Source organism: Phoca vitulina, unplaced genomic scaffold (genome assembly GCF_004348235.1).
Source record: "Phoca vitulina isolate PV1807 unplaced genomic scaffold, GSC_HSeal_1.0 scaffold6, whole genome shotgun sequence".
Lineage (NCBI taxonomy): Eukaryota > Metazoa > Chordata > Mammalia > Carnivora > Phocidae > Phoca > Phoca vitulina.
In genome coordinates, this window is record NW_022589709.1 from 24,072,164 (window position 1) to 24,095,375 (window position 23,212).

At 33.5% G+C, this 23,212-nt stretch overlaps 1 protein-coding gene across 9 annotated transcripts in view; it reads right to left on the reverse strand.

The window, feature by feature from the left end:
• The window catches only part of FER (FER tyrosine kinase), a 439,678-nt gene that overhangs the window by 351,700 nt on the left and 64,766 nt on the right, over positions 1-23,212 (reverse strand). For 8 of the 9 annotated variants that reach the window (XR_004299354.1, XR_004299353.1, XM_032403878.1 and 5 more), the window contains one exon: positions 16,928-17,027. The exons of the other annotated variant lie outside the window; for it this stretch is intronic. Coding sequence is in view for 6 of the 8 variants with exons in the window: in XM_032403878.1 (XP_032259769.1) it covers positions 16,928-17,027 (100 nt within the window). In the remaining 2 variants the exon portion in view is untranslated. The remainder of the gene's footprint in view (positions 1-16,927; positions 17,028-23,212) is intronic. 9 annotated transcript variants of the gene reach the window in all.

Genomic DNA, 23,212 nt, shown 5'->3' on the forward strand with positions numbered 1-23,212 from the left:
CATTTATGCACTGGGTTATAAGGTGTACTTGTATATGCACATGACTGATCAACCTATCTATATTTCCCTCCCACCCTCCTTCCTCTGTAAAAATGAACAAAAAGTTTCAAAAACATGCTCACTTGCCATGATTTGGAAAGGGATTGTATTATATTTTTTCCTGATTTGCTTTAAAATAATTATTTAGGTCCCATAAAAACTATATAAGTAAATTCAAGAAATAGTAATACTCTGTGAAAACCAGTTACAAATAAATTTTTTTTCAATTCCATTCACTTCCTAAAATATGTTGCAAAAAACTACCTAACACGATTCTTGCCACATAGCTTCTTGGTGCAGAGTATTTCAAATCACTATTACCCTTTCTTAACTTTTAAATAACGATATTTGAGCTTAAAATTAATGTGAAGTATGCAGAGCAAGTAAATTTTTATTGACAGACACAGAATTATACCTCTGTTGCCATATGACTTTTTTTTAATGATGAGAGGCATCAAAGCAGGGCATGAAGTTGTCCTATGTGTCAATTAACAGGGAGGAAAACGTCCAATTTTTCCTCCTCCACATAATGAATTTCACAAAGAGATTGAATTATAGTTCTTTTGCCACCACTTGTTAACAAATCTGTTTAATGTTTGTAATAACAGAGTGTATATACAACATGTCATGCCATAAACAATATTATGAAGCTAGCAAAACTCAATTATGTAAGTTTGACATTTACAAGAGACAGGCAAGACTACTCATTAAGCTAGTCTAGAAAGTCAAGTATTTTTTATTATAAACTTCGGAAGTGTTTACCATTTGTTAAATATTATGGTAGAAAGCCTCCTGATAGTAAATGAGAAGTGATTATTTTCAAAAAGTAAAATGCCTGCAAGAAGACTCTGCTTACATTTGGGTAACTAAACATTCTACCATCTTACATTTTTCTTTCCTTTCAAAACATTCCTCCTCAACTATATAATTTCTACTTATTACTCTGAGCAAGAAGAAAATGAACAAGAATTCATCCTAATTTATGAGTTACTTGGGCCAAATGTCCACATATGATTTTTCACATGAAAGTTAAAATTCAAGTATGACGTGGGAACAATGAATGAGCTACCCATTTATTCAGTGCTATTCAGACAAAAGCAGAGTTAAGAAGTCGGTTTTTTCTCAGCTTCTCCTTTGATTACATGTGCAACACAAGCAAGTCTTATAACCTATATTTTAGCTTCTAATTTCCAATCCTGGGAGTTAAATTATCTGCCCTTATCAACTCACTGGTTTGTGGATGGAGACTGAATGGCAAAAAACTGTCAAAATGCAACAGCAAAGGCTAAGGAAGACACAGAATTTGGAGAGCTGGAAAAAACCTTTTGATCATATGCTCCTATAAAGCATTAAAAACTACACTAGGTATATCCATACTGTGCTATTTTTAATAAATTTCGTGGCATATGAAAAAATTGATATATCAATCAAGAAATATTTACTGGATGTGTTATGGGTTCTAAACTGTTCAAGGAACTAAAACAGTGACATTTTATTTAAAAATTGAGCAAAATACCTTTAAAGAGTAAGCTGTCTAACTCTGTGCAGTTATCATTTCCTTGCATATAGTGATTGCTAGATTCAACTGACCAACAATCTTTTAATAACCTATAAATTGAATGGTATACCATGCTCAAATCTATATTCTATAATGTAACAAAGCTGTGAAGGAGAGGGTTCTGGGTAGCTGTGATGAAACAACAGCATAATTCTGAGTTTCCCACATAGCATGTGAAAATTTAATAAAAAGCAAAAAGAAAAATAAATAAGCCCACATCCTCAGCATAACAGGGAGAGAATGTCCAAAGTTTAAATTGTCTATGAATAGAAAAATAAGCACCAAATCTCTGTAAAATCTCTCACCCTCCCACTGCAAGCCTCCATGGACAACAAGGGCTGTTCTGAAAAAAAAAAAAAAAAAACAAGAAGAAAAAGAGAGAAAGAAAAAGAGAAAAGCTAGCAGTGTACTTAAGACCGATCTAAAACCATCATCATCAGAAGAAGGTTCATTCCACACGTGAACAATACTGGAAAAGCATAATGGTAGATCACAGCACTGACTACAAGAAAGGGAACTAAAAGTGCGTGTGAAGGCAAGGGAAACAGTCTTAGAAAGGTAACACGCCAGGGGCAGAAATGGTTAAAATGAAGGAACTTTGGAAACTCTGAAGGAAAAAAGAAGCAAGAGAGGAAACAAATCCTGCAGGAAAAAAAATGAAAACAAAAATAGATAAATAAGGAGTGCCTAGGTGGTTTAGTCGGTTAAGCGTCTGCCTTCGGCTCCGGTCATGATCCCAGGGTACTGGGATCAGGCCCCGCATTGGCTCCCTGCTCAGAGGGGAGCCTGCTTCTCCCCCTCCCTCTGCCTGCCGCTCTGCCTACTTGTGATCTCTCTCTCTCTCTCTGTTAAATAAATAAATAAAATCTTTAAAAAATAGATAAAAGGACACATCAATCTTTGTCAAGAGCATGAAGGGTACAAGATTTTACTCTACGTGCAAGCTAACAATCTAGCCTGCCTCAACTTCATGGAGGTGGGCAGAAGACACAAGTCTCCTGGGACAGAGACAAAGAGCAGTTTATTTCTCATAATAATATCGGTAGCTAGAGTATCATCATTCGTCAGTGGGGAGAAACACATTAAACAAAGTCAAATGACAACCAACAAACTAATAGAAAATATATGTACCATGAATAACAGATAAAGGTATATTCACTGTAATGCACTTAAAAATTCTTAAAATTTAAGGGGAAAAAAAAAGACCAAAAACTAGAAAGAAAAAATGGGCAAAAGACAATCCATACACAAAAAAAAATACTTTAAAATGACTTTAAACATATAAAAATGGTCAACATCACTCTCTCACTCATAATAAAAGAAATGCCAAGTAAAATTATGAGACGTTATTTTTTACCTAGCAAATTGGCAAACACTCTGTTTTGGCAACTGTGTGAAGAAACAGATACGCTTATACATTTCTTTTTTTTTTTTAGATTTTATTTATTTTTTCAACAGAGAGAGACATAGCGAGAGAGGGAACACAAGCTGGGGGAGTGGGAGAGGGAGAAGCAGGCTTCCCGCAAAGCAGGGAGCCCGATGTGGGGCTCGATCCCAGGACCCTGGGATCATGACCTGAGCTGAAGGCAGACGCTTAACGACTGAGCCACCCAGGCGCCCCACGCTTATACATTTCTGATAGGAATGCAAATTGGTACAATCTTTATAGAAGGTATAAACTACACACACATTTATCTTTTACACATGCAATCACACACTTCTAGGAATTTACACTTAAGATACTCCTCTAATGATTAAAAAAAAAAAAACCCACTCAGGTTATTCATCGTAGTAGTAGTGTATATAACTGGAAAAATTAAAAAAAAACTGTATGTCCATATAGAAAGTACTTGAATGAACTTACAATGAAATGCGATTCAACAGTTAAAAAGAATGAGAAATAAGTCTAGAAACTGAAGTATTGTGATTTTTAGGATACAATATGAAGTAGAAAAGCAAAGTGAAAAGGAGTATCATAGTACGATAGTTTCTGTATAAGAAAGAAAGAGAAATAACTAAAGAAGATATAGTTATCTAAGTATATAGTTTTGGAACCATTAATTTTTAACCATTAATGAAACAGATAAAATCAATAAGAATAAGAGAGGAAAAAACAACTTAAAATGGGACAACAGAAACAAGTGAACCAACCTATATTTCCAGTGAATAACATAATCATACTGAAAGGAATGGGGAGGAAAAGAATTAATCTAAGTAACGTTGGAAAACAATATTTGATTACAATGAAAGACTAAAGACAAAAGAGCTCTAAAGAAATAATGAATCGTAGTTTCTTTCTTCAGAGGCATGAGTTAGTAATTCTGAAATTATTTTCTGTTATTTTAGGATTGAGCAAGTAAGTAAATAGATTGTAAATAACAGAAGCCAGATTTCTCACTGTCAGAGAAAGAAGTTGCAAATACATGAACAGGAAAATACAGAATGAACAATGGCATTGGACTAGAACCAGAAGTACCAATACAAACTCTTAAGTTTTAATACAGATAAACAGATTTAGAAATAAGGCACAGATATACTTGTGTGCATGTATGTATATACATTTGCTTATTTCTTAGCTCTGTCCATAGAGAGGACTTAGAACAAAAACACCCCAGTAGCAGTGAGCACACCCAGTGCCCAAATAATGGTTTCTAAATACTAATTGGAAAACCATTATAAGGAACTACAGTTCCTCAGAGAAATGGAGCAGGATCTAGAGCATGAAAAGTGTAAGATGAGCCAGAAAATAAGTGCTCAGTGGATGACAGGAACACATCAAAAGGACAGAGGAGCCACTTTCAGTTTCTCTCAGATACAGAGAAAGAAAAGATAAAGCAAATGTGGCAAAATATTAATATAAGTGAAGGGTATATGGGTATTCTTTGTATTATTTTTTCAACACTTCAGTAAGTCTGAAATAATGTCAAATAATGTCAAAATAAAGGTTAAAAATTGAAAGCTGCAGAAATCTGATCAGAATTCAAAAGTATCTGAATATTCATTAAATCTAAAAAATTGGAGTTATTTAGTCCACAGATGAAATGTCTCAATGATTTTTCTTTAAATATCAAAATACTTACTTCCCAAAATAAAAAAGAAAACTTGGTTTCAATATGTATGTTTCAAAGCAGGTAGTCCACTATGAGCAATATTAATACATAAAGCTAGCAAGAATGAAAAAAAAAATTATCATTTTATTTTATAAGACTAGTCAAGTATGTGGAATAACAATGTTTCCAGCAAATGAGGGGCTATAACCCTTTAAATTTTTAAAGTATGTTCTGTGAGGGACAGATAATCTTTTCTTAAAAGATGCCTGACAAGAAAATTAAAACAAAGGCTCACAAAACAGTCATAATAATGTTAGGATATAATTATAGAGGAATAAGTATAGAGATCACCATTTATTTAGCATGAATAACCAACCAGTAAGTGACCTCAAACTCTGAATAATGTATTATAAGACACAAGATTATCTAATAAGTTGGTGAATACCTTTAATTAAGTGGCTTAAAAGCTACAGGATATATATAAAATATATCTAGAAGAAACAAAGTTTTCATTGCCTCGGGAGAAAAAAAACTAGGTAATGGGTAGAAGACAAACTCTTCACTGTACACTTACTGGTTTATATCTTGTGATTTTGAATTTAGAATCATGTAACTGTGAAGAGGGAGCCCAGGAACCCTATTAAGAAAAGTAATCCCAAGAAAACTTCAACAAGTTCTAACCAGCATATCCACCTTCTTATCTGAATAAAGCTGTATACTTGTCCTTCTCTCTTAAGACTATTACTATAAATAAACTGCCCCTGCTCCTCACTAAAACCAATCCATTCACTTGGGGACTAGATTCATCACCTCTTTACCTACTCAAGGACATTGCTACAGCCATTCTTCCTTCATTCTGCTGCCTCATCAGCTTTTCCTTTTCTCCTAGAGCATTTTCATCAGCAAAGAAAGCTGTAGTTGCTCTTAATCTTTAAAAAAAAAAAATCCTCCCTTAACTACTTTCAGTTAGCTCCCTCTCTCTTCTTTCCTTTACTGCAGAACTACTGAAATGGTTTGTCTGTACCAGTGATCTCCAGTTTCTTTTCTCTCATTCTTTCTTGAACCCATCCCATTTAAGCTTTTTCCTTTACTGCAATATTGAAACTGCTCTTTTCAAAGTCACCAATTACCTACATTTTACGCAAGTCCAGTCTTGGCCCTCATCTTATGTTTTAGCACTACTTAACCTAACTAATCTCTTGTTCTTCCCTGAAATCCTTTCCTCCCCCATTTGACTTCCAGGATAACACATTCTTTTGGTTTTCCTTTTATCTTGGTGTTCTTTACAATTTCTTCCTCATTTCCCTGACTTCTTAATGTTGGGCTTTGTCTTAAGACTCTTCTCTTTCCTATCTTAATTAACACCTTTGGTAATGTCATCAAACAGCATGGCTTTAAATACCAACTAATATTCAAGTTTGTATTTTTACTCCAGACCTCTCCCACGAACTCTCCAAAGCTAGAGATTCAAGTACAAACTTGATGGCCCCACTTAGATATCCATTAAGAATCTAAAAACCAAACTCCTGATCTTCACCTCCAAATCTGCTACTCCTACGTTTTTCTCCATCTCAGTTAAAAATAATACCATCCTTCCAGTTGTTCAGGCCAAAAATCTTGAAATCATCCTTGACTTCTTTCTCTCACACATACTACATCCCATTCATCAGCAAGTCCTTTAGGCTCTATTTTCAATATGTACATTCAGGAATTCCATATTTCTGAATTCGCCTACCCCCTAAAATTATTTGTAACCCCACAATCAGTACACACAGCACTTTCCAGGCCCATCGCAGATACGGGCATGTGCAGAGCAGCAAAGGGGTCGTTTGATACACACGTTCCCAAGTGAGGTCCAACAAGGCTCCTTCTGCCTTTTTGTTTCAGCTCCCGTGCTGTAAGCTGTCCATTTTGCAGTCTATTTAGTTCCACATTGATTGCATTTTTGTGCTTTTAATTGATGATTTTGCTGTCTAAAATGGCTAAACGTAGTGCTCAAGCGCTGTCTACTACTCTTATGATCGAGAAGGCTATCACTTGTTTTATAGAGAAAATATGTGTCAGATAGCTTTGTTTAGTCATGAGTTGTAACACTGTTGGCTTTGAGTTCAATGTTAATGAATCAACGACAATAAATACTAAAGAAGGTGTATTTAAACAGATACATAAAACAGGATGATGTATTGGATCAGTCATCAAAAATGTTGTGACCTGGGGCTCCTGGGTGGCTTAGTCGGTTAAGCGTCTGCCTTTGGCTCAGGTCATGATATCCCAGTCCTGGGATCGAGCCCCGCATGGGGCTCCCTGCTCAGTAGGGAGTCTCCTTCTCCCTTTGCCCCTCATCTTCCTCATGCTCACTCTCTCTCAAACAAATAAATAAAATCTTAAAAAAAAATGTGCTTATAGGAACCTAATGCCCTGTGTTATGTCCAATAGGGGCAATGATTCAGTACTCAGCTAATACTAATTTAGTGTTCAGAGTGATTTCACAGAACATAACTACCGTAAATAACAAGAATCAACTGTATATCCAGAAACTGACCACTTCTCACCACCTCTGTTACTACCACCCCAGGTCCAGGCAAGCATGAGCCCTTGCCTGTATTACTTCAATAGCCTGTATTACTTCAATAGCCTGGAAGTAATCTTACTTCCATCCTCCTTCCACGCCTCATAGTCTCAACAAGGCTGCCAGAATTATCCTATTAAAATGTAAGTTAGTTCATGTCACTCTTCTGCTCAAAACCTACAATGGTGTCCCATTTTATAAGAGTAAAAGCCAAAGTGTTTTAAAAGAACGACCAAAACCCTACAAAATCTGGGCCTCCCTTACTCACCATCGCTCTCCCTGATTTCATCCCATACCTCCGTGTCTTTCCTTTATTAGTCCCCCAGTTCCAGCCACACAAGTGTTTGTACCACTCCTCAAATATGCCAGACATGATCCCATCTCAGTGACTTTGCTTTGGCTATTCCCTCTACCTGGAGTACTCGTCCCCTCCTCGCTTCCTTCACTCTTCATTGGTATGTCTCTTTCTCCATGAAGCCTGACTTGATCATCCTCCCAACATCCTATCCACCTACCGTGTTTCATTTTTCTCCATGGTACTTATCACCATCTAATATATTATACGTTTCACTTACTTGTTGTATTAATTAGCTCTCTTCTCTAAAATGTAAGCCTGATAGAGGCAGGAATTTTTGTATGGTTTGTTATCTACAATATTCCTAGTGCAAGTAACAGTGCCTGGCACAGAAAAAGAAAATACATAAATTGATATGGTTCTTACTATTAAAAAATAAATTTAAGCTTAAATAAAAATTTTACAAAGTTAAAACTTATAGAAAGATTACAATTTTACTTTCTGCATCTGTTTATATCATCTTTCTAGTAATCAAGTCCAAAACTAATATTGTTAAGGAGCTCACCTATAAAATATAGAGGAAAATCAGCAAAAGGATATCATTTCTCTTAATCTCTTTGTATGTGAAACTTAGGTTTGTTTATTCAATAAAACTAAGAAAAATAGGGACAAATCAAATTATTGTGCTTTAATTTTATTTTAATTTTAGGAAGTTCTCTGCAGAAAATAAATGAATCATGTAGCATATCCCATCCCACATAATATTTCAGCATCTAATGAGAATATTATAACCGTCACTCCAATTTCTGCAACTTTAACCCAATGCAAATCAGATTAACAATGAAGAATGTCATTACTCTTTATGACCTTGTAAAGTTCCTATCATATTAAGCTCCAGGCAGTAAAAAACATTCACGCCATAAGTTAGCTGCTGATACATCATGTATTAATAAGTAGGTCCAAAAAAAAAAAAGAAAACTTCTCACTTTCAAGCCACATCAATAGAAGTGATGATCAACAAACAGCTTGAACTTGGCTTTGGTCCTTAGCAAGTCCTGTATCCAAAATGGATTTCTTTCCTTAGGCTGAACTGAGAGGTAAATTTGAAGTTCAGACTGTTTGTCTAGAGGACCTCCATATACCATGCACACAAGATTCTAATTTTTAAAAGTCTCCAAGATTTAGAGATTATTGAACAGAAAGGCCAGGTGCCATTCTTGTTGAACTAAAAATGAGAAAATCAACTAAAAGAGCCTTTAAAAAGTTTTATTCATTTTTTTAAAATTTGGATTTATTTAAACATAAATTTAACCATCTGTCTCAAATCTGGACTCATTTCAAACTGGTTTTCATAATTAAAGTACTCTAAAGAGACAACTCAATGGATCTAATCAATTTTAATTGGCTATAAAATACCACAGAACTATTCCTAATGCATGAAGAGGCAATTTAAGAAAATCTACTTCCCAATTACAGAAAAATTTACTTTTGAATGAGACTTGTAGCTAACTCTCCACAGTTCTAGCAGTAAGTATCCTCTTATTCTGTCTGCATAGGATAAGTGAGGGCTTGTAAATAATCAGGGAGTTTACAAATCTCTTAGCACTCTGTTTTGTTTCCCATAAAGAAAGAAAATTTGAAGGAGAGTTTGTTTCCCTACTCTTGTTATAAAAGTGGGTGAAGAGAGCTCCTTTTAAACTTCACTAGACTGACTGCTATAGGCATGTGTAATGGGGAGTAGCTCATCTCATCTTCTTTTTTCTGAATATGATGTATGATAAAGCAAAAGCATTCAGACTTCTACTCATGTAAGAGAAACCCCTACAAATGTTTATTTTGAGTATTTTGAGGCTTGGTAAATATAAAACCCTACTATAATTCTAGCTGCATAGAATCAATTAAATAGGCTATATAAGAATATATAACTATGAGAATTATTTTGAACATCTTTTCTGATACTTCAGTATATCTTCAAGCAAACTATAAAACTTCAAAGCAAAATTGTATTTAAATTCACTTAATCCAAAACCATATGGTTCAATATGGTATTGCTTACATTTTATAAAATTACCATACATTACATTTACTCTTAAAAAAATATTTTTTAACTTTGGAAAAAAATGCTACATGGCATATGGACAAAGGGACTGCATGTAGGTATATAGGTAAAGATTATGTATATTTTTTACAACATAAATAAGTGGAAGATTATAGCGAAATAAAAAAATCTGGGAATGAATAAACTCATACAACTCTCAGAACAAATGAAAAAAGATGATGAAGTCCACTAAGACTCTAACCTTAGGTTAAAGTGTTAAGTAGATACCTTTTTTTTTTTTTTTTTTTTTTAAAGATTTTATTTATTTCTTTGACAGAGAGAGAGATAGCGAGAGCAGGAACACAAGCAGGGGGAGTGGGAGAGGGAGAAGCAGGCTTCCTGCCGAGCAGGAAGCCCGATGTGGGACTCGATCCCAGGACCCTGGGATCATGACCTGAGCCGAAGGCAGACGCTTAACGACTGAGCCACCCAGGCGCCCTAAGTAGATACCTTTTAAGAAAAGACCCAAATCACAATTATTCAGGCATAATGTGCAATGTCTAAAATGAAAACTATGTTGCATGGGATTAAAGGCAGATTAGACATTGTAGAAAGGAAGATTAGTAAACCTGTAAATACAGCCATAGACATTAATCAAAATGAAACAGAAAGAGGGATGCCTGGGTGGCTCAGTTGGCTAAACGTCTGACTCTTGATTTTGACTCAGGTCATGATCTCAGGATCCTGGGATCAAGCTCCACCTCCAGCGCCACACTCTGCAAGGAGTCTGCTTAAGATTCTCTCTCTCTCCCTCCCTCTCCCATTGCCCCTCCCCCTGCACTCATACACTCTCTCTTTTTCTAAAATAAATAAATGTTTAAAAAAAAGAGAAAGAGAAAATAAGATGGGGGGAATAATGAGAAATATCAATTGGCTGTGAGACAACTACAAGCAACCCAGTATATATGTAACAGGAGTCTCTAACAGAGAGAACAGAGATGGGGAGACAGAAAATATATGTGAAGAAATAATGGACAAAAGTTTTCCAAATTTGATGAAAACTATAAGGTCTCAGATACAAGTGGCTCCAAAACCACAAACACAAGGAAAAAAAAAAAACTACAGCAAATATACATCATGATCAAATTGCTTAAAACCAATGATAAAAAGAAAATCCTAAAAGCTACCAAAAGAAAATAAAATACACAGAGCACAAAGATAAAGATTAGAGCAGATTTCTCCATGACATGATACTAGAACAACATCTTTAAAGATCTGAAGATGAAAAAAATGCCAAAATAGAATTCTATACCCAATAAAGATATAATTCAAAAACAAAGGTGAAATAAAAACTTTTTCAAGCATGCCAAAACTCAAAGAATTTATTACCTACAGACTTACAAGAAACAAAGTAAATCATTCAGGCAAAAGTAAAATGATACCAGATGGAATACAAAATGCTAGAAAAGATAGCTACATAGATGAATATATGAGATGTTCTATTGTAATTTTAAAAATAACTGACTAAACAAACACAAAAATATTAACAAGGTAGGGTGGACTTTACAAACATATGCAAAAGTAAAATATATTTCAATAATAGCACACAGACCAGAAGACTGTACCATTATAAGAGTCTCATGTTAAAAGCTAAGCATTATAATAGCACCTGAAGATATACTATGGTAAATTAAAGATAACATAACAAAACAAAAAGTTATAGGTAGTAAGACAACAAAAGGGATAAAAAGGAATCTTAAGAAAATGTTTCAATTCATCCAAAAGAAGGCAGATAAAATGAAAAGGAGAATAAAGAATATGTGGAACAAAGAGAAAACAAACTGCAAGATGACAGATTTAAGCCTAACATTATCAAAAGTCACATTAAATATAGTCTATTAAAAGGTAGAGATTAACAAGATAAAAAAGCACGACCTAACTATATGGTGATTACAAAAAATGTAATTCAAAAATAAAGACTAAAACATTAAAGAATGAAAAAAAAGATATACCATGTAAACACTAATCAAAGTAATGCTGGAATGGCTATATTAATATCAGGTAGAATAGATAACACAACAAAGAATACTACCAGGGATAATAAAGATCATTTTATAATGATAAAGTGGTCAAGTCATCAAGGGATATAATAACCATAACTGTTTATTCACCTATTAACAGATTTTCAAAATACATGAAGAAAAATATTGACAACTACAAAAAGAAATAGACTAATCCACAATTACAGTGGGAGATTTCATTTGCCCTCACTCAATCATTAATATAACAAGTAGACAGAAAATCAGTAAGAACATAAAAAAATCAAAAAACACAATTAGCCTACTGGACCAAAAGCTGACAATATAGACCACTCCAACCAACAGCAGGAGAACACACATTCTTATCAAGTGCATATGAAGCATTTATCAAAACAGACCATACTGTGGGCCAAATAACACATACACATAAATTTAAAGAAATGAAGTCATAAATATCCTCAGATCAAAATGGAATTAAATTATAAATAAAAAATATAAACATCTCTAGAAAAATGCCAGTTTAGAAAAGTAACCCACACACTTTTAAATAACCTATAGATCAAAGAAAAAACAAAAGGGAAATTAGAAAGTATTTTTAATTGAATGAAAATGAAGATTGTGTATGAAAATTTTTGGAATGTTGCTAAAACAGTACTTAGGGAAATCTATAGCACAAAATGCCTGTAGAAAAATAACAGTTCTCAAATCAATGATTTTAGCTTCCATATTAAGAACATTTAAAATTTTTTTAAATGGTGCAAACTAAGCCTAAAACAAGCAGAAGGGAAGAAATAATAAAGATTAGAGCATAAGCCAATTAAATAGAAAGCAGAAAAATAGAAAAAAAAAAAAATAAATAAAGCCAAAAGCTGATCCTTGAGAAAATTAATAAAATTGATAAACCTCTAGCCAGAATGATTAGGAACAAAGAGAAAAGACATAAAACACCACTGTCAAGAATGGGAAAGAGAAAGTCACCACAGATTCTACAAATTAAAAAGGTATTGAATAAGGAAATATTATGAACAATTTAATAGCAATAAATTCAACAACTTAGGTGAAATGGACATTTCCTTGAAGGATACAACCCATTAAAACTCAAAAAGAAACAGATAAACTAAAGAGTCTACATCAATTCAAAAACTTGAGTTTATAGTTTAAAAATCTTTGCCAAAAAGAAAAAAATAAAAACAAACAGACCCAGATGCCTCACAAGTGAATTCTACCAATATTTAAGAAATATTACCAATTGAACAAAAATCTTTCTTGTTGAACAGGAAGTAACTATCCACAGAATAGCATTACCTTTATAATAAAATGAGATAAAAATACAAGAAACAAAGATATAGATAAAAATTATGGAAAAAAAAAACTTAGCCAACCACATCCAACAATATAAAAAAATAATAGTGCATCACAACCAAGGAGTTTATCCCAAGAATGTGAGATGGTGTAATACTTGAAACGTGAAAATCAAAGAAATTCATACAAACAAAAAGAAGAAAAAATATTTATCTCAATAGATATAAAGAAAGAATTTGACAAAATCCAACATCTACTCTAAAACAGGAATAGAAAGGAACTTCAACCTGATAAAAACTTTGAAACTATAGCTAACTTAATACTTAATTTTTACTTTTCCCCTAAGTTCAGGAACAAGACAATTATCTTTGCTCTTTCTACCTCTATTCAACATTATACTGGAGGTTCTAGCTAGGGCAATTAGGCAAGAAAAAGCTATCCAGATTGGAAAGGGAAAGTTAAACTTTCTTTATTCATAGACAACATGATCATGCAGGAGTTCCTTTGTGAAGTCATTTACTTTTTATATGGATAAATGTGATGGAAAATTTTGCCAACATTTATAGGCATTACGTCAAAACCTTAGTTCAGATACAAGCTTTATAGATTCACAAAATTGTTTTATGGCTAAACCTAAACAGGTGTTCAACCAACTTAAAGTATTCAGAACTTAATCTGCAATAGAAAAGTAAAACCTGTGTATTTTGTATTCAAGAACTCATTTTTCTATGCTGCTATCAAGAAACACTCTGAATTATTAACTTCAGTTCAATAGGGTTAACTAAAATTATTTTGGTTGTTCTCAGTTTACATGTTATAAATAATAATCAATAGACTAATGTTCAAATTAGTCCAAGTCAATTTAAGACAAATATTTGCTTTCTCAGCTCAGCACAGAGCAAAACATGTTTAATACTTAAGATATATTACAAAAAAATTAATTAAAATGCTACATTCATGTTGCAAATTACTTATATTTTACATTAGACAACATAAACTAATGTTCCTTTGGATAAAAACTTTAATATTCAAAATTTCAAGTATTTTGTGTAATCCACACAGCAGGGGTCAGGAATTTGGAATTTAAGCATTAACCCAGCCTTCCTCCTGATCGACTGTAAGTGCTAAACCTCCAGTTGCAGTAACTGAGTCCTTAACTCCCAACCCATTCTCAAATCCAGAATTTAACCCTTGCTACAGGAATTATTTTCAGGCCTTGTTTCCCCCCAAAGCCTTGTGTCCCCTAAAGCCTCATCTTCTCTAACTGGAAGCTATATGTCAGACTTGGGTCTTAAGACCTCCTAATATCTATGGTTGCTAGAACCACAGCCAGGGTATTCACTGTCAGTGCCCAGCAGTCCCTAGAAACCATTCCAGAACTACCCTGGTCTGGCCTATACAGATGAACTAAGGTTCTGACATAAAGTCTGCAAATGTTGGAAATTTTGCTATCCTTATAGAGTAAATAACTTCACAATAGAAACCCTATTTCCACATTAAACACAAAAAGTAGTTTGATAACAGAAACAAAGTGTTCAAAAATATAATTTTATACTTTTTCACAAAACATGATAGTTTTGATTATAAAAAGATAAATTTACATATGTGTCAAGTATCGAACACAATCATATAAGAACTTATTTTAAAAATATGTATTCTATAGGTTATAAATTGACTTAATGGCAGCAATCAAATTTTTGAAAACAGGAAAATATTATCACTAATTCTCCTTTCAGAAGGAGAAATGTAAATAAATTCATGAGATTCAGCCAAATAATAACACTTCTTGGGACCAATTAAAACTATAATCTTCAGGGGCACCTGGGTGGCTCGGTCGTTAAGCATCTGCCTTCGGCTCGGGTCATGATCCCAGGGTCCTGGGATCGAGCCCCACATCGAGCCCCACATCGGGCTCCCTGCTCGGCAGGAAGCCTGCTTCTCCCTCTCCCACTCCCCCTGCTGTGTTCCCTCTCTCGCTGTGTCTCTCTCTGTCAAATAAATAAATAAAATCTTAAAAAAAAAAAAACTAGAATCTTCAAATTTTCTCATTGCCTTCCTACTATTAATACAACACTAAATGGTATTTTATCTAGATCAAAAGTAATAAAAAAACAATAAAGGACAACTGTTATCTGTGAAAAATATTTGATAATATAAGCACTATGTACAAGGACTATTTAAAATTTTATTATGACATCAGAAATAGATTTCATTTATTAAAGCAAAATAAACTATATCATTAAAAAATGGATATCAAAGACTAGGGAGTAAATATCTATTTCTTTTTTTAACTAATCATTCTCCAACAGATACAGACCTAGAGTGAAATACTTAGCATACCTGAATTACAGTACAGTTAGATTAAGTCATCACTTGCTCTGGGTGGATATTTTTAATATAGGGCACTAATTTGAGAATGCTACCCATGCATTAAGTAACAGACTCTATAAAATTAACTATTTTGACAGATTAAGTAGTAATGCTTAACATGCAAAACTACTTCTAAACTACTCTTGATTAAGCAAGGGATCTCTTGACATAAACTGAATTTTGAAAGAGGATAAGACTTGTAGTTCATAAATTAGAATATCAACTAGAAATGGGTAAGCTTCTTGAATGCCTAGGAAATACTGCTTGAATTTCAATAACTTAAAGACAGCAAATGCTCAGTAAATATTTCTAGATTATCTAAAGCTCTCTTTAAAATAATAAAGGAATTAAAATTAGATAAATGAAATTTGAAAATCTATGAAATAATCATACAGTGTTGGAACTTACATCCAATACTATCTGACTCCAAAGCATGTATATGTATATGATCTTTACACAATGCCATTCTTTGGTTTTATCACTTAAATAATTTAAGATAATTGAATTACAAAAGTATTTTAAAAGATATGTTTATATTAATAAAGAGATCATGATCTCAAAATACTGGTTGAGGTACATGAAAAATAAGCAGAAATAAGAAAACTTTAAACACAGCTTCATCTCCCCTAAAAAAGTAGTAGAAACACTGCAAAAAGCAGAAACATGAGGTAAATGTGTGAGGGGTGGGGACAGGAACAGAGAGAAACAAAGTGTTGGCAGGAAAATGGGGAGCAGAGAGAAAGCAAGAGAAAGGGGAAGGACAGAGAGAAGGAAAGGGAGGAAGCAAGCAGAGAGCAGCCAGAGGAGGAAGAGGGGGTAGACAAAGGAAAGAAGTAAGAAAGGGAAGGAGGAAGAAATGCATCCAAATCAGGATCTCTTTTAGTCTACTGGGATTAACAACAAAAACAGTATTTTCATTGTGCAAGATATATTCAAATGTAGAGCTATTTATTTAATTTACCTCAGGAAAATAAGAATATATACACAACAAGTAAAAGACCAAGAGAAAATATGTTGAGAAAAAGAAGACAGAGCTGCTAATAAAGCTTATATTTAGACAGGAAGAATTTTTTTTTAAAACCTCCAACTTTTATAATTAAAAAAATTTAAATATGAAGACTGTTTACTCACATTTAAAAACTCATAACCATAAACACTTGTTTAAAATATAAATAATGTTTCTCTTTCTATTTACTTCCATTTATGAAAATGTTAGGACAATATAGGCACATAAAATTAAGCTATGAAAGCAAAATAATGCTATAAAATAATCTTGTCTATTAGTGGCTTTTAAATACCACAGGTAAAAAGAGGACTAAAAAAGGTATCTAAACAAACACAGCTTTATTTTTCTTATTCAGTATTCAGTAATTAAATAATAAATCTGATGCTGGAGAGAAAATTTTAAACATTCTTTGCATTCTATTACCAGTGCTATGTAATTCCATGTAGTATGAACTACTCAAAAATATTTTACATCATTTTAAAAAAACAAAAAATAAAAAGACTTATTAAATAATTTGACAATTAGTCTATTTTGGCATATTCTGATATTTTTAAAATGTGAATTGGTCTAAGTGGAATCATTCTGCTACTCATAAAGACAACCTTCAAATGATGAGAATAAAAATCACTAAAATAAACAATTTTTCATAACTTTTCCATACCTTTAGCTAAAGCTTCTTTATATTTCTCTTTGGCAGAATTCATTTCTTTTATTAACTGTCTATAGCTGGATTTTAATTTCTCTAATTCTGTCTTTGTAACCTGTCAAAAAAAAAAATAAAGAACAAATTTTAAATTACTCCCTTAACCCCTGGCAACCACTGATCTTTCTATTGTCTCCATAGTTTGTGTTATCCAGAATATCATATAGTTAGAATCACATAGTATGTAACTTTTTAGATGGGCTCCTTTCACTTAGTAATATGCATGTAAGTTTCCTCTGGGTCTTTTTGTGGCTTGATAGCTCCTTTCTTTGAGCATTAAATAATATTCCATATTCAATATTCTGTTGACAAGTCTGGGGCTTTTGCCTCTTCATATAAACTTTAGAATCAGTTTTTCAATATCCACAAAATAACTTACTGGGGACTTTGATTGGGATTGTGTTAAATCTAAAGAGCAAGCTGGGAACAACTGACATCTTGACAATATTGAGTCTTCTCATCGACAACCATGGGATATGTCTCCCAATTATTTCTTCTATGAATTCTCTCATTGGAATTCAGTTGTTCTCCTATAGATCTTGTATATATGTTGTTAGATTTATACCTAAGTATTTCATTTTTGGAGGTGCTAATGAAAACAGTATTGTGCTTTTAATTTCATATTCCACTTGCTTATTGTTGATGCATAGGAAAGTCACTGACTTTTGTATGGTAACATTGTATCCTGTAACCTTGCTATAATCACTTACTAATTCCAAGTTTTTTTGTTGATTTTCTTGGATTTTCTACATAGACAGTCATGTCATCTGTGAACAAAGACAGATTTATTTCATTGTTCCTAGTCTGTATATATTTCTTTTTCTTGTCTTACTGCATTGGCTAAGGCTTCCAGCATGATGTTAACAAGCAACGGTAAGAGGAAACATCTTTGACTTGCTTCTGATCTTAGTGGGAAAGTTTCAAGTTTCTTACCATTACTTATATGTTAGCTGTACCTTTTCTGTAGATATTCTTTATCAAGTTGAGGAAGGTTTCCTCTTTTCCTAGATTACTGAGAGTTTTTATCATGAATGTGTACTGGTTTTGTAAAATTTTGTCAAGTGATTTTTCTGCATGTCAAGTGATTTTTCTGCATCTATTTGCATGCTTATGTGATTTTTCTTTTTTAATGTGTTCATGTGATGGACTGCATTAATGGATTTTCAAATGTTGTACCAGCGGATTTTTGCATCTATGCTCATGAGAGATACTGTAGTTTTCTTTTCTTCTAATATCTTTGTCTGGTTTGGTAATGGTGGTCTCTTGGATTAGTTAGGAAGTATCCCTCAGTTTCTTTTTCTGAAAGTTCGTAGAGAATTGGTATGATTCCTTCCTTAAATGTTTGATAAAATTCACTATCTGAGCCTGGTGCTTTCTGTTTTGGAAGGTTATTAGTTATTGATTCAATGACTTTAATAGATATATGCCTATTCAGATCGTCTATCTCTTCTTGTGTGAGTTTTTAGCAGACTGTGTCTTCCATAGAATTGCCAAATTTCTTGTATGAAATCAAATTTGTGGGCATAGAGTTGTTCACAGTATTCCTTCATTACCCTTTTAATATGGACTATGTAGTTGATGTCCCCTCTTTCACTCCTGATATTAGTAATTTGTGCCCACATTGTTTTCATTAGTTAACCTGGCTACAAACTTAATGATTTTATTGATCTTTTCAAAGAACCAACTTTTGGTTTTGTTGATTTTCCTATTGGTTTTAGGTTTTCACTTTAACTAATTCCACTCTAATTTGTATCATTTCTTTTCTTCTGCTTACTTTGGATTCAATTTGCTCTTTCTTTTTTTTCTAATGCCCTAAGGTAGAAGTTTAGAGGATTGATTTTAGATCTTTTTTCTTTCCTAACATACATTCATGCTATAAATTTTCATCTAAGCACTGCTTTTGCAACCTACAAATTTTGATGGGTTTTATTTTCATTTTCATTTAGTTCAAAATATTTTTTAATTTCTCTTGAGATTTCTTCTTTGATCCATGTGCCACTTAGAAGTATTTTGTTTAATCTTTTCCAAAGAAGACATCTAGATGGCCAACAGACATATGAAAAGATGCTCAACATCACTCATCATCAGGGAAATGAAAACCGAAACTACAATGAAATATCACCTCCACCAGTCACAATCGCTAAAATTAACACAGGAAACAACAGGTGCTGGCAAGGATGCAGAGAAAGAGGAACCCTCTTACACTGTTGGTTGGAATGCAAATTGCTGCCCCTACTCTGGAAAACAGTATGGAGGTTTCTCAAACAGTTGAAAACAGAAGTACACTATGATCCAGCTATCTTTCTATTACTGATTTCTAGTTTAATTCCATTGTGGTCTCAGAGCAGACACTGGATGATTTTTATTCTTCTAAATTTATTAAGGTATGATTTATGGTCTAGAATGTGGTCTATCTGTTGAATCTTCCATGTAAGCTTCAGAAGAATATGATTCTGCTGTTATTCAATGAAACAGTCTGTAAATGTTCACTGTATCTAATTGATTAATGGTACTATTAAGTTCACCTATGTCCTTACTGATTTTCTGCCTGCTGGGTTTGTTCATTTCTGATGGGGGGGTGTTAAGTCTCCAACTGTAATGGAGTATTCATCTATTTCTTCTTGCAATTCTATCAGTTTTTACAGCTCCTTCAGTATTTTGACATTATGTTTTTGGGCATATACAAGTTAAGGATTGTTATGTCTTCTTGGAGAACTAACCCCTTTATCATTATGTAATTCCCCTCTTTATCCCCAGTAAGTTTCCTTGCTTTGAAGACTGCTCTGTCTGAAATTAATATAGCCACTCCTACTTTCCTTTGATTAGGGTTAGTATAACATATCTTTCTCCATCCATTTACTATCAATCCATATGTGTCTTAATATTTAAAATGGGTTTCTTGTAGACAAAATATAGTTGGGTCTTGTTTGTAAATCTACTCTGACAATCTCTGTCCTTTAATTGGCTCATTTAGACCACTGACTTTCAAAGAACTTATCTAAATACCTGGGTTAATGGCAATCATATTTGTTAGTTTCCTATTTGTTACCTTTGTTATTTGTTCCTATTTTTGTCTTCCACTATTCTTCTATGGTTTTGATATTTTATACAATTCCATTCTCTCTCATTTCTTATATATCAGTTATTATTTCTTTTTTAACTTTTTTTAGTAGGTGCCCTGCAGTTCGCAATATGTATTTATAACTAATGCAAGCCTATTTTCAAAGAACACTATACCACTTCACAGGTAGTATGAGTACTTTACAATAACAATATAATCCTAATACCTCCTTTCTATCCCGTATATCATTGCTCTCATTCATTTCACTTATATATAAGCATACATAAACTTATATATGTATGTATACACACATACACACCCAAGATACATGACTGTACATAACTGAATTTTATTGTTGCTATTATTATTTTCAATAAACTGTTACCTGTTAGATCAAGAATGAGAAAAATAAGTTTTTATTTTATCTTCACATTCTTTCCCTAATGGTCTTTTATTTTTTTAAGATTTTATTTATTTACTTGTCAGAGAGAGAGAAAGCACAAGAAGGGGGAGCAGCAGGCAGAGGGAGAGGGAGAAGCAGGCTCCCCACTGAGCAGGAAGCCCAATGTGGGGCTTGATCCCAGGACCCTGGGATCATGACCTGAGCCAAAGGCAGCTGCTTAACTGACTGAGCCACGCAGGTGCCCCTCCCTAATGCTCTTTCTTTCTTTATGTAGATCTGAGTTTCTGACCTACATTATTTTCCTTCTCAATCCACTGGCTACAAGTTTCCTCAATTTTTGTTTGTCTAAGAAAGTCTTTATTTCACTTTTGAAGGATAATCTCACAAGGTATAGAATTCTAGGATTGTGGGTTTTTTCTCTCAACACTTAAATATTTCATTCGACTTCCTTCTTGCCTACTTAATTCTGAGGAGAAGTCAGATGTAATTCTTATATTTGTTCTTCTATAGGTAAGGTGCTTTTTTACTCAGGCTTCTTTCAGGATTTTTTCTTTATTTTTGATTATCTGTAGTGTGAAATTGATATGCCTTTTGGTCATTTATTCTGCTTGATGTTCTCTGAACTTCCTGGATCTGCTGTTTGGTGTCTGACATTAATTTAGGGAAATTCACAGTCATTATCATTTCAAATATCTCTTCTGTTCCTTTCTCTCTTTCTTCTCCTTCAGGTATTTCCATTATACATACATTACACCTTTTGTAGTTACCCCACAGTTCTTGGTTAATTCTGTTCCATTTTTTTTTCAGTCCTTATTCTCTGCTTTTCAAGTTTTGTAGATTTCTATTGATATATTCTCAATTTCAGAGATTCTTTCTTTAATTGTGCCCATTCTCTTATTAAGCCCATCAAAGTCATTCTTCACTTCTGTTACAGTATTTTTGCTCTCTAGAATGCTAGAATGCCTTTTGTTTCTTTCTTAGGATTTCCATCTTTATGCTTACATTACCCATCTGTTCTTTCATGCTTTTTACTTTACCCATTGGAGCCCTTAGCATATTATACATAGTTGTTATAAATTCCTGGTCTGATAATTCCAACACCCCTACTGTGTCTGGGTCTGATGCTTGTTCTGTCTCTTCCAATTGTGTTTTTTTGCCTTTTGCTATCCCTTATTACTTTTTTCTTGATTGCTAGGCAGGATGTACCAGGTAAAAGAAACTGATTAAATAGGCCTCTACTAATGTGGTGATAAGCTGTCAGAAAAGGGGAAGCATTTTATACCCTATGTTTAGGTCTCAGTCTTCTACTAAATCTGTGCCTCTGGCTATGAACTTCACATGTGCTATTCAGCTGAGTAGCCCACTCCCCACTCAGAGAAAGCAGGAGTTATGAATTTTCCTTTCCCCAGATTACTTAGGTTAAGGATAAACAGTTTCTCCTGAGAGCACACTTTATTAAGGACAGAATGCTTTGGCATATATCAAAATGGTTCCTTTTCCCCTCCCCCTGCTGGAGCATGAGATTTTTTTCCAATATTCACTGTGAGAACCTGGTAGAGGTCTGGGAGGTAAAACTCACAAAAGTGCGGAGGCCCCTCAATAAGTGGCTCCTCCTGGAGTTTTTAACAGTCAAAATTGTCCACACTGAGCATCCAGAACTTGTCAGTTACAGTTCAGGTGTTCCTATACACAGCACTGCTTCCCAAAGAGGTTTTTGCTCTGGTAAATTGTGATTCTCTGTATTCACTTGTATGTCTCTCCAATTTTAGGGGGAGCCGATGGCTCTGTCACCTCACTTCTCTTAAGGATCTAAGAAGAGCTGTTGATTTTTCAATGTATTCAAATTTTAACTCTTTGTTAGGATGGTGTGACAACATCCAAACTTCTTACATGCCAGACTGGAAACTGGAAGTCTTAACTTTTGAAGTTGCTAAAGAACCAATTCATTGTTCTCCAAACTGGTTAATTAATTGTAAAAAGCAAGCATTTATCCTGTTTGTTGTTTATGAACTATACCTCAGGGTAGCCAAATAGTTGATGTAAGAAAACTTTTTATTGAAAAATTACAGTTAACAATCACATTAGGAATGATAGAAGTAAAATGCTGCCATTTTATAACCCCTACTAAAATAATGGATCTAAGCAGCAAACATCAATTGTTTCTAAAACTATTGGTGAATGGCTGAAGGGAAACTTTATCAATAGGTTGATCAGTCTGGCAGCACTAGAACCTATTAGTCAAGTTTAACAGCACAAAAGATAAACAAGAAGACATTAGATAGCTCAGATATGAAAAAAATAGGAAGTCTATACCAGTACCTATGATATATTCTTGCCCCCCAAAAATAGCAAGAATTTTATCAAGCAGTTTACAGGAAAATTAAAGGATAAAGGAATATGTGAAATCACATCAAAAGATGCTAACAATAAAATCAAAAATTAAAGAAATTCAATTCCATAGAGTAAATTACCCAGTTTCTTCCACAAATAAATGGCATTTTAAAAAGGTTGGGGGGAGGTACCTACAGATTAAAAGAAAATTATTCAAATATAATGTGTGAGCCATGTTTGGGTCATGATTCAAATGATCCAACTGTAAAAAACATTTAAACAACAATCATTTGAGCACAATCAGGATATTTAATAACCCTAAGGAATTACTGTTATTTTTAGGTGGGTTAATGATAATATGGTTAAGTTTTTTCAAAAGAGTGTTTATTTCAGCAATATATACTAAAATATTTATGGATAAAATGATACCTGGAATTTTCTTTAAAAT